At 38.8% G+C, this 12,727-nt stretch overlaps 1 protein-coding gene across 2 annotated transcripts in view; it reads left to right on the top strand.

The window, feature by feature from the left end:
• The first annotated feature begins 3,273 nt into the window (after positions 1-3,273).
• The window catches only part of LOC138051869 (PE-PGRS family protein PE_PGRS26-like), a 20,981-nt gene continuing 11,527 nt past the window's right edge, over positions 3,274-12,727 (top strand). For both annotated transcript variants that reach the window (XM_068898160.1, XM_068898161.1), the window contains exons 1-4: positions 3,274-3,389; positions 3,830-3,937; positions 11,591-11,639; positions 12,163-12,388. In XM_068898160.1, coding sequence (XP_068754261.1) covers positions 3,881-3,937; positions 11,591-11,639; positions 12,163-12,388 — 332 coding nt within the window. In that variant the 5' untranslated portion in view covers positions 3,274-3,389; positions 3,830-3,880. The remainder of the gene's footprint in view (positions 3,390-3,829; positions 3,938-11,590; positions 11,640-12,162; positions 12,389-12,727) is intronic.

The raw sequence follows: 12,727 nt of genomic DNA, 5'->3' as shown, positions 1-12,727 counted from the left end.
GTCTGCATTTTGTGCGCCATTTTGAATGACGTCATACGTCAGATGCGCAGACTATTGCGCACTTGGTGGTTTTCGTAGCAGCCTGAGCAAGTCTGAGCATCGTAAAACGGATATCTAAATACTACCTTGTAGTTTTCATAATGGTGTAGTAAAGTTGAGGAAAGCGTGACACTTAGTTACCGTGACCCGTCGAACTATAAGTTGATAAGTAGTACTGTTGCTTGACCAAACGTGCAAATATGCTGTTAACGTGTTGCATACACAGCCAACGTATTACATCGTGGGAACTAGTCCTTTCTTCTACTAGGATTTAAACGCCTATCTCCTTGAAGGATTATGCTCAGGTTCGAATTAGGAAGTTTACTAGGACGGAAACATGATATCCCAGAACCCAAATTTCGTCCCCACGGCCGCACTTCATAATTAATGATTACTTTTAGTTTGTCGTAATATACTGGTGTAATGTAATACAATACTTGAGAATAGAAAGCAGTTGTGTCTGGTCGTGCAAAGCTTGCACCCAGTCCTGATAATCTTCACCCTCCCCCATCCCCCACTTGTGAAATCTACGCTTTTTTTAAAGAGGGTACATTCTTTTACCTTGTCAGCAACAGGTAGCTGCATTATTTTTATTAAGTAAATCCAATCATTTTCCCATGCCTTCTCAAACACAATTTTTCCTTCCATAAGAATTTGCTTCCTTTATTCGTGTATTCTTCACTTGCACAAATCCCATAATACACCTCTTTTACCCCCAAAAATTTGCATAGGCATTGTTTTCGATGTTCATGTCCCAGGAGAAATTGCAAACAATGAATATGCAGAATTTTGGGGAGTAAAAGAGGTGCATTATGGGATTTGTGCAGGTAGTGAATTATTATCATTATTATTATTGTATATATTCTATACTGCCACCGAAAAGCCACGTCAGGGTACTGTTATTAATAAAGTTCATTGCTTATTATTAAATTTTCGACCTCAAATATTGCGTTTCTAGCTTTCACATTGGCTCACTCAGTTTCGGTTATCAGTCCATATTCCGTATGACTTAATAGGGAAACTAATTGGGTCAAGTGTTACCAAGCTTGAAACTGATTGGCCTTAATTTCCAAGAGTTCAAGTGTTCAGAATTAAATAAAACCTTAATAAAACAATTATTCCATTCGCCCTTGTTACGTGGGATGCCTGTGGCAGACCACATTAAGGGTGCGTTCGATTGAGCATATTCCGGAATGCATGGAATAGAAGTTAGAAATCCTTCGTTTTTAGGGAGATTCACATGAAACTTGTCAAACACTTACTAAAATGCTATTTCAAGCATATCTTTATCATCCTTGTTGCTTCAAAACGCCAAACATACCGTTTTAAATCATCACTTTACGGATTTTTATTCCGGAATAGGGCCACTCAAACGCGCCCTTAGAATGGCTGGAGGAGGCTTGTAATAGTTTCTCCTGAAAACCCTTTCGAGCCTCCTTAAATCATAAGCTGACGCGCGCAGCTTTAGCATTACGTGTGTGGCTTACACGCGCGCGCTCAGCTGAAAACCAAATGTCGTCATAGTCAGATATGAAAATTAGCCACGTGCTTATTACGAAGCTCTTGGCTTGACACTGTCATGTCGGATTGCGCGAAAGGTACTCGGAAAAGCTCACACGGACTTCGCAAAAGAAAGCATCCTTTATTTTGGTGCGGAGCAAAACTTGCAAAACTTTGAAACTGCGAACGGAAGTGACAAAAATTGGAAAAAGTTTTGGGTTGCATTAATTTATGTAAGATCATTTTAAAATTCTAATTTAAGCAATCGATCGAATTTCACCATTCCCGCGTTTTACTCTGTTGTAGTCATGACCCCAAATCAAGGCTTTAGTGTCGCTACTGCGGTGTTGCTCCCTCAAATCACCGTCTGCGTTCCCAGACTGAATTCGCAGAAAAAAGTATCCCTGAAGTGATCTTAGTTTGCTCTAAGAGCTTGAAACCTAAGCCTAGATCGCTCGATCCTTTGAAATCGATTTTGTCGGTCAAGCGCGATAGAACAGCAATGAAGGCGAGAGCTGCTTGTCGTCTAAATTATAGAATACCGGGACTTGTTAGATACAGCGGCTCGGCGTCTCGGCGGCTCCCCAGCCAAGACTAAACGGATCGATTGTATCATGATTTGCGGCTGGATGGCTCGTCACTGACGAGACATGTCAGATACAGTGGCTCGGCGGCTCGCCAGTCACTACTCTATATTAAGGATGAGTGTATGAAGCTCGATGGCTCGTCAGTTACGGGTCATGTTAGATTGATAGAGTGGCTCGGTAGTTCGCCAGTCTAGAAAGGAAAGGGGAAAAAAAGGAAAGGAAAAAAAAGTAACTTTATTTAAGTGTCAAGTCGTTCTAGCGCTGGAGCACTAATTGGGGACACTGTAAACTGAAATGACAAGTGAACGCAAATCAAGCCAAATGCTGGTTTTTGAGGAGAGGGGAAAACCGGAATACCCGGAGAAAACCTCTCGGTGCAGAGTGGAGAACCAACAAACTCAACCCACATATGAAGCCGGGTCTGGGAATCGAATCCGAGCCACTTTGGACTGTATGCAAATCTAGGGCTCGTCACGAGTCAAATTGAAGATAACGTTACCCAGAGGCCTAAACGCTCATTTTAGTGGTTAGCCCTGAGCACTCTTTAAAATTATAGTTTTCAATTTACGGTTCGGTTGACTACCTTTTTTACGAGATCGTGTGAAGAATAGCAGCGCATTTCCTCCACACTTTCTTAGAGCGCGTTTTAAAAGTCCCACTCATGTGCTGCATCTAATTCGGGAAGTAAATGTAGGCATGTAACGTTCGACGTCTAAAACAATTAAATTCTACTTCTGCCGCATCTTTACTGAGCCAGTCGAATATTCGACAGAAGTTCGAGAGTTGTTTTATACGTCTAACTTCACATCTGCCCAATCTAATTCATGAATTATGTTTGATTATGTTTTACCCACATTTCTGAATTCTAAATGCCATCAAAACAAGGTCAAGAGGTATAAATGCGACTCTATTAAATTCGACACCTAAAATGAATTGTTGAATTTAATTATTTGGGTCTACCCAGATACGAATTAGATTTGGTACATGTGTAAAATCCTTGGTCGAAACAACGTGCTCAGAACTGGGAATAAACAGAGAATACGGGACGGGTCCACCGGGAAACACGAGTCAATAAGACCGTCGATTGATGGGAAAACATGCCTAAGCTGGGTGACGTATGATTTTTGATCCAACATGTTGCACGTCGACTTTTTCTTGTAAGGAATAATTAAGTGGAAGAGACGTTCGTTGAACAGTTCAAAGTATTCAAGTTGTGGGGATTCAGCTCTTCTGGGTAGTTTAATCCTTCGATCGACGGAACGAGTAAGTACTATCATTTCGTCATTTTTGAAACTGCGAAACGCCAGAAACGGTAATGTAATTTATTTCGTCAATTCTTAATGAACCCCCTCTCTTTTCCAGTCCGACCGTGGGTCACTTATTTTAAATAAAGAAAGTAATTAATTATCTTGCTAAGTTTACAGATGTTTGCTATTTTCTTCTGAAACGCCGGGACGTCATTTCTGGATTTTAACTACAAATAATGTGAACTCAATGCATAAAAGCTCAGCTCCGTGTGTTGTTAGTTATCACTAAATGTGCATAAAAAAATTCGTCGCGATTAAAGGAAATTCAGAGGAAACATTTATCTTTTATTTTACAGGCGCAATTTCTGACGCTAAAACGAGGCGACTAATTGCGCAATTGAACTTATTGCTTGCCACACTAGAGTTAACTTTACTTTCTGTATTTTGTTGTCTTAGGTTGTCGCTTTCCTTGTTGTCTTCCTTGATCGTACATACGTCGGAAGAATCATGAATATTCATCGGTTTCCTATTCTCCTAATGTGGATAATTTGTCAACAAATATGGGTAAGCCTTTGAAATATGATTGGATAATCTAAGTTTTTTTTTTTAATCTATGGAGCTAACACCTTTCCGTTTTTCTATCCTTTTTTGTTGGTTAACTAAAGTACAGCACAAAATCATTTTAAATACCGGTTACCCGCTAATACCACAGCTATGCCATTGACGCTAATTACAAAATAAATCATACATTATGTAGTCTAGTCTTGTCGGTTGATCTCAAGGCCACGTAACCATTCACTTTTCACAAAAGAGTGTATTAGAATACATTATGTATAAGTCAAGTAAAAACGCTATTAATCCGCACCCCTCACTCGGATCGTTGTTTCGTCCAGTGGTAAATGAAGGTTTTGTTTCCTTATCCAGTGGAACTGAGAAAGTGTTATGGTAATGCAAAAGGAGCGATCTACCGAAACGTTTCAAAACAGCTACAGAGTGACGTTTTGTATTTATTTAACAACTGGCAAAATGGTAATCGATTAAGAACTGTTTTCACGTTAGTACTTCCGCTGATTTTCAAATAATGCCATGACATCATGTAAGGTTGGAAAACCATATATTTCCAATCCTGTGAAGTACTAAGAAATGACTCTGATAGATAAATTTACCTTAGGAGGGGGGGGCGGACATTTCATATTTCGAAGGCGCCTGAGGGTAGGGAATTTGACTCTGGCTTCCATAAAAAATGTCAAATTATTTTGTATTTATTTTTTGTATTTTATTTTATTTCCACTTGACAAACATAACATACAATATATTTAACAAAATAAGTACAGTGAAAGATGAAGTGGAAAGGGCAAAGATATAGTAAACTAATTATATGCCCTTTAATTAAGTACATGTATTTTAGGATAAAAAGTAAACTAGAGAGGAAAGAGTAAACGCATACTAAATAAATAAATAATGTTGGAATTATCAATACTGAGCAAAATAAAACTGGTAAAGTGCTTTTTTAAACAGTTTTCTAGTTGGCTTGTTGCGTATAGATAAAGGAATATCATTCCAATAATAGCACCCTAAGCTGGTTGGACAAAATTTTCTTATGTTTATTCTGAAAGATTCTGGATTTAGGTGTTGTAAGGATACAGTTCGAGAAGCGTAATTATGTTGCTCAGATACTAGAGACAAGTTAAGGTTCGACGACTTCTTATTAATTAGGTAATCATAAAATAGTTGACACGTGTATAATTTAACAATGTCGGGAAGCTTAAGGAAACCAAGGTTTACATAATGGGGAGTAATCTGATCACAAAGTGGCACATTGTTGATAATTCTAACAACTTTGTTTTGTAGTCTCACCAATTGTGACAATGGCGCCTCGTAATTATTGCCCCACAGTACGCAACCATAGGTTAGATAGGGGCATACAAGTGCATAATAGATACTTATCAGAGATTGGGATGTCACGTGTGGTTTTAGTTTAGCGATAATATTGACACTTTTACTAATTTTACTTCTAATATGATAAATATGCTCATGCCATGACAGGAAACAATCAATAATGAGCCCTAAATATTTAACACTATATGACTGTTCTAGGTACTGATCAGCTAATTTTAGAGGAGGATATAGATTAAAACTATTTTTTTGTCCTGGTTGAAAAACCAAGTATTTTGTCTTACTTAAATTCTGGGTTTATAAACATTCATAAATAGCGGGCAATTCAGAGTTTATCCTCTGAAGCAATACATCTAGGTCTTTCCCAGTTGCAGTTAAAGAAGTATCATCTGCGAATAGTCTCAGGGAAAAATAGTTGGTTGCTTTTTTCAAAATCATTTATATAAATTAAAAAAAGAAAAGGGCCTAAGATCGATCCTTGAGGTACTCCAGAGTTTACTAAAAGAAAGTTAGACTCCACACCATTGACAAAAACTTTCTGCTTCCTGTTGCTTAGGTAAGACCTAAACCACTGATTTGCATTACCTCGTATACCATATAGGTCTAGTTTGGATAACAAAATAGAATGGTTTACTGTGTCAAATGCCTTGCTTAGGTCTAGAAATGTCAAATTCCCTTGGGTCTGCCCCCCTCCCCAATCCTGGGGCTTAACTCCAGGTTGACGTTCAATTCGCCATGTGACGTGACGCGAGGTCGCATATTGCCAATTGGACACAGATTTGAACGCATCAGTGTTGACGTGTGCTAAGCCTTTTTCCTTGAATGCTACTGGCGGCTGGGCAAACTAGAAATTGAGAAGGAATTAACCCACGAGGAAATTAAGACTCAAGTTAAACTTTACTTGAACGCTGAATTAAACCTGTACTTGTAGCATGTTATAGCGATATTATGCAAAAATCTTAATGACGCTATCTTCCAAAGGAAAAAAGCAAGCCCCTACGAATATTTCGCGCAGCATGATCATATTTCAGAAAGTTTTACGATCTTTTGGCAGGCACTTTATATTTTACCAATACTTTACAGTGCCTCGCGAAAGCGCAAGACATCAACAACGCGGCTAGACTGGAACGAAGATAAAAAAGTGTAGCTACCATACGCATAACTATGTTGCGGACCTATGTTGTTACCGCTTGACTCGGTTTCTCACATGAAAAAGAACAAACGCCATTTTGTTTACTTGTCGTGCAACAGTCGGTACGTTTGAGGCCTTTATGATTATATTGATGTATGTACGGGCTCATTGGGCCTTTGCACCTTTAGAAAACCTGCAAGCTGTGTATTGGAAACCTGATGATGTGATAAAGAAACTTGGATGTTGAAAAAAAAAACGAGTTCTCGGCTGCAACGAGACTGCAAAGAGACTTGGGAAAGACTGCCTCTTCCCATCGACGCCTCCACGTGTATAGCAAATCACGACTTTGACACCAAAAAAACCATTTGAAGTATCGAGTTCACCTACATTACCGCTTGACAGAACCTTAGAATGAATCAGTGCCTTGGAAAATTCTACTTAAATCAAACCCTGTGATTTCCTGCTGGTGGTATCCTCTCTTTCCTTCTGTGGCAATGGAGTCTTTCGCGATTTTCAGTTTCGAGGACGGCTTGTTTCGGGCGCCGGATAAAACGTTCTTGATTAGATGTTGTTTGACAACAAGCACCTGCAGCCAGACATTTCACAGTTATCGCATCATCTTTTTGATTAGGAGGTGGCTCGAATAAAACAATAGGGTCATTGCAGGCTCTCCCCTCTTCCCTTCGTCCACGCGCGCGCTTTCGCGAGCCCGAAATCCCCCTCTTCTTCCCCTTCGAACGCCTCTAAGACAAGCTACCATTAAGTACAATGCCCAGTGAGCCGCCACCGAACACTCAGTTATATAACATGGTTGAGCGTGTTGACAGTTACATTCCCAGAACTAGGAATGGACATCAAAGATGAAAATACGACCATTAGTGGGATACACACTTCGATTATCCAAGTCCCGCGGAGCAGTTTTTACCGTGCGGGGCCTGCACCAACCTCGTAAATTGAGGGGAGCATGCTGACTCTAAAACAGTCATGAATTAGAATTTTTTCCCGCGAGGTCGACCAGCTGTAGCCGACCACTTTAGTCCCGTGAAATTACTCTTCATTTTTGGAAGTGTATTTTAATAAATTTATTATTTTTTCCACAAAAGTGGCGGGGACCTGGTCCCCCCGGCCCCTCCCCCTGCGTGGTGCCTGTTATCTTGCTTCATCCAAACTGGAGCCTAGTATTTTTGCGAATGTTGCAATTTGCTCGGACAGAATAAAAGACACGAAAGTAGCATGAGAATAGGCCGGTTCGGGTAAGCAAATTATAAAAACAGCTTGCAAAAAGTGCCTATAGTAACTCGCTCGACTGTCAGGTCAGCTGAAAATTTCAAGTAGAGTTGCGAAGCTAAAATATTCTGGCCATCTGATTGGCTATCGAAGCAAGATATTAATTAAGATTTATCCTGAGTAGTCTATTAGGGTCAAAATTAACCCCTTTACTGTCGAGGTAAGGTCGAGGTAAAGTCGAGGTGCCGAGGTAAATCATTATCGTTGAAACTGCCTAGGCAAAAATGCCTTCCTGCATACTAATAAGTGTCGAGGTTTACTAATGAGCGTCACTCTTGTACAATGAAAACAATAAACTTGCCTACGCTTGCTGTAACTTAGTTGAAAGCATTAAAATATAGGAAATCATTTGCTGTGTGGCATAAAACCTCAGTCAGAAGAACTTACATTGATCCGTCCATTCGAAAAACCGCTTAGTTCTGATTGTTCATTTATCAAGCGGTAGTTCCGTTCAAATAACCAAAACACACACACAGAAATTTGAACTAAAAACTCCCTATTTCAATTTGATTTCATTTGATTTTAATTGATAAATAAGTACACAAAGCACAAGTTAACGATAATAAGATGCCAAAGCCAGAGGCTTATACGGCGTAGGTCAGAGAGTTACACTGTGCTGCTAAGTTACAATGAGAATAAAAATTAATAAGTACAAAATTTACAGAGAAAAGGCAAACTATTACAACATAAAAAGAATTATTACTGCACATAAAGCAAAATAAACATAACAATAATGATAGTGTGCAAAAAGTGATAAAAAAAAAAAGAGTTTGAAGGGAGAAAAAAGAATTTGCGTTCAACTTAGTTTAAACTTATAATGATTAAAAATAATCTCTCAGATCTAGAGTTTATGTTTGTAACTAGAAAGAGTAAGTGAATTACGAAGTGAGAGAGGAATGTCATTCCAAATTTGAGGACCCTGTACCCGAAGAGAAAGAGAATATTTGTGAGTATGAAGATGTAAGTTGTCTTTTTGCCTGGTGAGATATTGATGACAATCAGGGTTAAGAACGAAAAGAGATGAAAGAGGAGAGGGCAAGAGCTGCTGCATGTGAAGGAAAACAAAGCAAAAAAATTGGTACTTATAAAAATTAAATATGTTGAGTATTTGGATAAAGAGTGGGTAAGTATGTGCACGTGGTGGAGAGTGAGTAATGATTCTTAAAGCTTTCTTCTGGAGATGGAAAAGGGGTTGTAAATGAGAAGAGTAAGTGGATGCCCAAATAATAAGACAGAATTAAATATATGGGAGTATTAAAGAGTTGTATAATGTGCAAAGAGTATTAGAAAAGAAAAACTGTCGTGATTTGATAACAATCCCAGTGGATTTGGCAATTTTGGAAGAAATCGCTTTTATATGAGCCTGCCATGAGAGGTTTTGATGGGTGATAACACCTAAGAATTTTGTGTGTTCTACTCTATTAATACTATTCTTATCGATGCTAATAGAAAGACCATCAAGATTTATTTTCTTTCTTGCAGGGTGAAATAAAATAAATTTAGTCTTGTCGGGATGCAAAGTTAGCTTGTTCGCTTTGAACCAGGTAGCCACAAAAGAAAGTTCGACATAGTTCACAATTTTAGTTAGTTCAGAGATATTTTTGTGTTGAAAGAAAATATTAGTGTCGTCTGCAAAAGGGATAAATAAGAGATAATTAGAGCATGAAAAAATGTCATTAATGTACCTATATAAGAAATAAAAGTGGCCCTAACACAGAACCCTGAGGAACACCACATTTAATTGGAAGCAGTGGAGATTTCCAGGAATCAATTTGAACATATTGAGAACGAGAGAGGAGATAGCTATGCATCCAGTTAAAAGGTGTGCCTCAAATGCCATAGAAGTTTAATTTATCTAAGAGGATGGAGTAATTAACGGTATCAAATGCCTTCTTTAGATGAATGAATATGCCAATTGTGAGTTCGTTCTTCGCAAAACTACGTTCTCTTCTATCTCAATCAAATATCTAAATCTCGATGATATCCGGACGCTCAGCTTTGCTCACGAGACAAAGAGAGAATATATTCGGCCTTCGCTAACTGGTCGCGTTTTCTGCTCCGTTAGTTACGCACGCCTGATCTTAACTCTTCTTTCAACCCGATATTTGCATACAAACTCTAACGGAAAAGCCCATGGGACAGCTCTGTACGGGTCCGCAAATGATCCCAGAACCGCAAATGATCCCCAAACTGTACCGCAAATGATCCCAGGACCGCAAATGATCCCGGAACGCAAATGATCCCCATTTTGGACCGCAAATGATCCCGAAAAAAAAGTGGGGAATGGCATGGAGGGTGGAATGGTCTGCATTGAGAATTAATGTGAAGAGCGCTTATTTTTATTAAAATCGCTTTAAATCATGCATGGCTAGCGACAAATTTCTGCCTCATTATAGTTTAAATTTGCCTGACATTTAATTATCGGATATAAAGAGGGAATTGTGACATGTGAAAAGTTTAGGGACTTTCGAGAAACGGCCCACTGATCTCTTTGACGAGGCGAAAAGGACGCCACCCGGGCCTGGCTAGCAACAATCGTAACATTAATAACTAGAACGCAATGTTTTAGCTTATAAGCTTTGGTTCAACATGCAATACTGCAGTTTTGTTTTTTCCCATGTTCTTTCTTTAAAACTATAATGAGGCAGAAACCTGTTGTGAGCCACGCATGATTTAAAGTGCTTTTAATAAAAATAAGCGCTCTTCACATTAATTGTCTATCCACACCAATCCATCCTCCATGCCATTCCTTACCTTTTTTTTCGGGATCATTTGCGGTCCAAATGGGGATCATTTGCGTTCCGGGATCATTTGCGGACCCGTACAGCTCTACCATTGAAATTACAACAATAGAAGACCATTGAAATTACAACAATAGAAGTTCGCAGCGCTCAATTTAAACACGCGACTAATGAATCTTTTTGAACAACGAGTTTCTCAAGATACTTTATTGCTTGTTAATAGTGAATACCAAAAATAATACACAGAGATTTGAAATGACTACACAAAAATCACAGCAACTACAAAATGTTTATGAGCAAAGTATCAGGAAATCAACCTTTAGGATGCAAACAAGCGTCTTCATCTTCGCTTGGAGGATAATGAGTCCTTTTTGAAGTTTTTGAATCAATGTGTTTCACCGCGTGGCAGTCAGCGCACCAAATAAATCCATCTGTCAAGTGTGTACGATCAACAGGAATTTGATCTGCACATATCGGACAAATCTTTTAACCATCATGCCAGAAACATCTAGGGCATTTGACTACTACTCTTTCGTAAACGTTCTCTCCGTTTCAATAGTAGCAAAGACCTTTTCCTTTAAATCAAGAAAAGTGTCAGCGGTTTCTTTAGAATATTGAACGTCTGAATTTCCCTCAGGTTCCAGATCTGGATTTTCTAACTCTTGATGTTCACTATATGGTGATAAAACAATAGGAGGTGGAGGAACAGGAGGGAAAACAATAGAATTGTGGAGTTATTTGAAGGGAACTACCGCTTAATAAATGAACAGTCAGAACTAAGTGGTTTTTTTGAATGGACGGATCAGTGTAAGTTCTTCTGACTGAGGTTTTATATGCCACTTAGCAAATAATTTCATATATTTTAATGCTTTCAACTAAGTTACAGCAAGCGTAGGCAAGTTAATTGTTTTCATTGTACAAGAGTGACGCTCATTAGTAAACCTCGACACTTATTAGTATGCAGGAAGGCATTTTTGCCTAGGCAGTTTGAATGATAATGATTTACCTCGACACCTCGACTTTACCTCGACTTTACCTCGACAATAAAGGGGTTAATTTTGACCCTAATAGACTACTTTCCTGTACATTCTTTGCTGGAAATTACATTTGTATGCACATAATATCAGTAAGAATGAAAATACTTCAATTCCTTTTCTGCAGGTTGTTTGCGGATGTTCCTCGCAGTGTAGTACCTCGATTGATCCTGGAAGTAAGATTTGACTTCGAAGTTACTCTGCTTAAATGTGACGTTGAAAAAAGAAATGGCAGTCAATATCTCGTCGGTACAGAAACGTCGTGTTATGGAAACAGTGTCAAAGTAGCTTGGTGTTGTCTTTTCTTGAATATCTAAATGTTACGAATTTTTATGGTGGGCGTGGGCACTTATGAGACCTATCGTTATTAAACCAGCCAGGGGATGTAATTTTATATCTTAATAAATTTTCTATTTCTCTCCTCCCCCCCCCCCCCCCCTCCCAACCACCCATTTAAAGGGAAACGGTGGAAGTCAATTGAATCACCGAATTGGCTTCAATTAATGCTTAGCAAAATGATGATCAAAAGGTGTATATTTTACTACTTCAGTAATCTTTTATTTTCTAAGGAACGACGGTTAAGTGTATAGGTAAATCCGGGCAAATTCTCTCATATCAGTAACCGAATGAAACTCTCCACAATACATGCCGTTCACTGACTACCGAATGGCTTTGATTGTTACATTCCTTATTTTACAGCCACTGGATTTGAGTGCAGTGGTAAAACAATCAACGTCTGTAAGACGTTTTCTCCCTCTTGGAAAGTGAATCGACTAAGTTGGGATGAGCTACATTTGTCAAATTGTACAACAGGCCCTCAAGCCGGAGATCAGTTATTGCTGTTTGTAAGCAGTGGAAAACTAAACTATGGCAAGTACAAGATTGTAACAGTGAAGTTGGTTAACTCGACTAGAGCCAAAAAAGGGTGAGAACGTCTCTGGTGTTTCCTTTTACGTAATCCACTTCTTCTCCGTCTCAGATTGAAAGTTGAAATTTCTCATTTTAACGTGTACAAATATAAGATTATCAAAGTCAGCTTTCATTTGACGAACCATAGGATTTCAAAGGTTTTCAAAGTTAGGTGTGTAAACAAACTACTTGGCCAGAAATTTCGGATTCAATCGAATTCAAGTTGAGGATCTCATTATAAGCATACGAATTTCAATAGTAGAATGGTATTCAGTTGTGAGTTGTGTACTGACAAGGTCGGGAGTTCATCAAGCTAGTTTTTTGGTTCTCAGTTGCAAATAGTCGCTCGCAGTAA

Source organism: Montipora capricornis, chromosome 6 (assembly GCF_036669925.1).
Source record: "Montipora capricornis isolate CH-2021 chromosome 6, ASM3666992v2, whole genome shotgun sequence".
Lineage (NCBI taxonomy): Eukaryota > Metazoa > Cnidaria > Anthozoa > Scleractinia > Acroporidae > Montipora > Montipora capricornis.
Note: the sequence above shows the minus strand (reverse complement) of the source record. Positions and strands in the feature narration are given on the sequence as shown.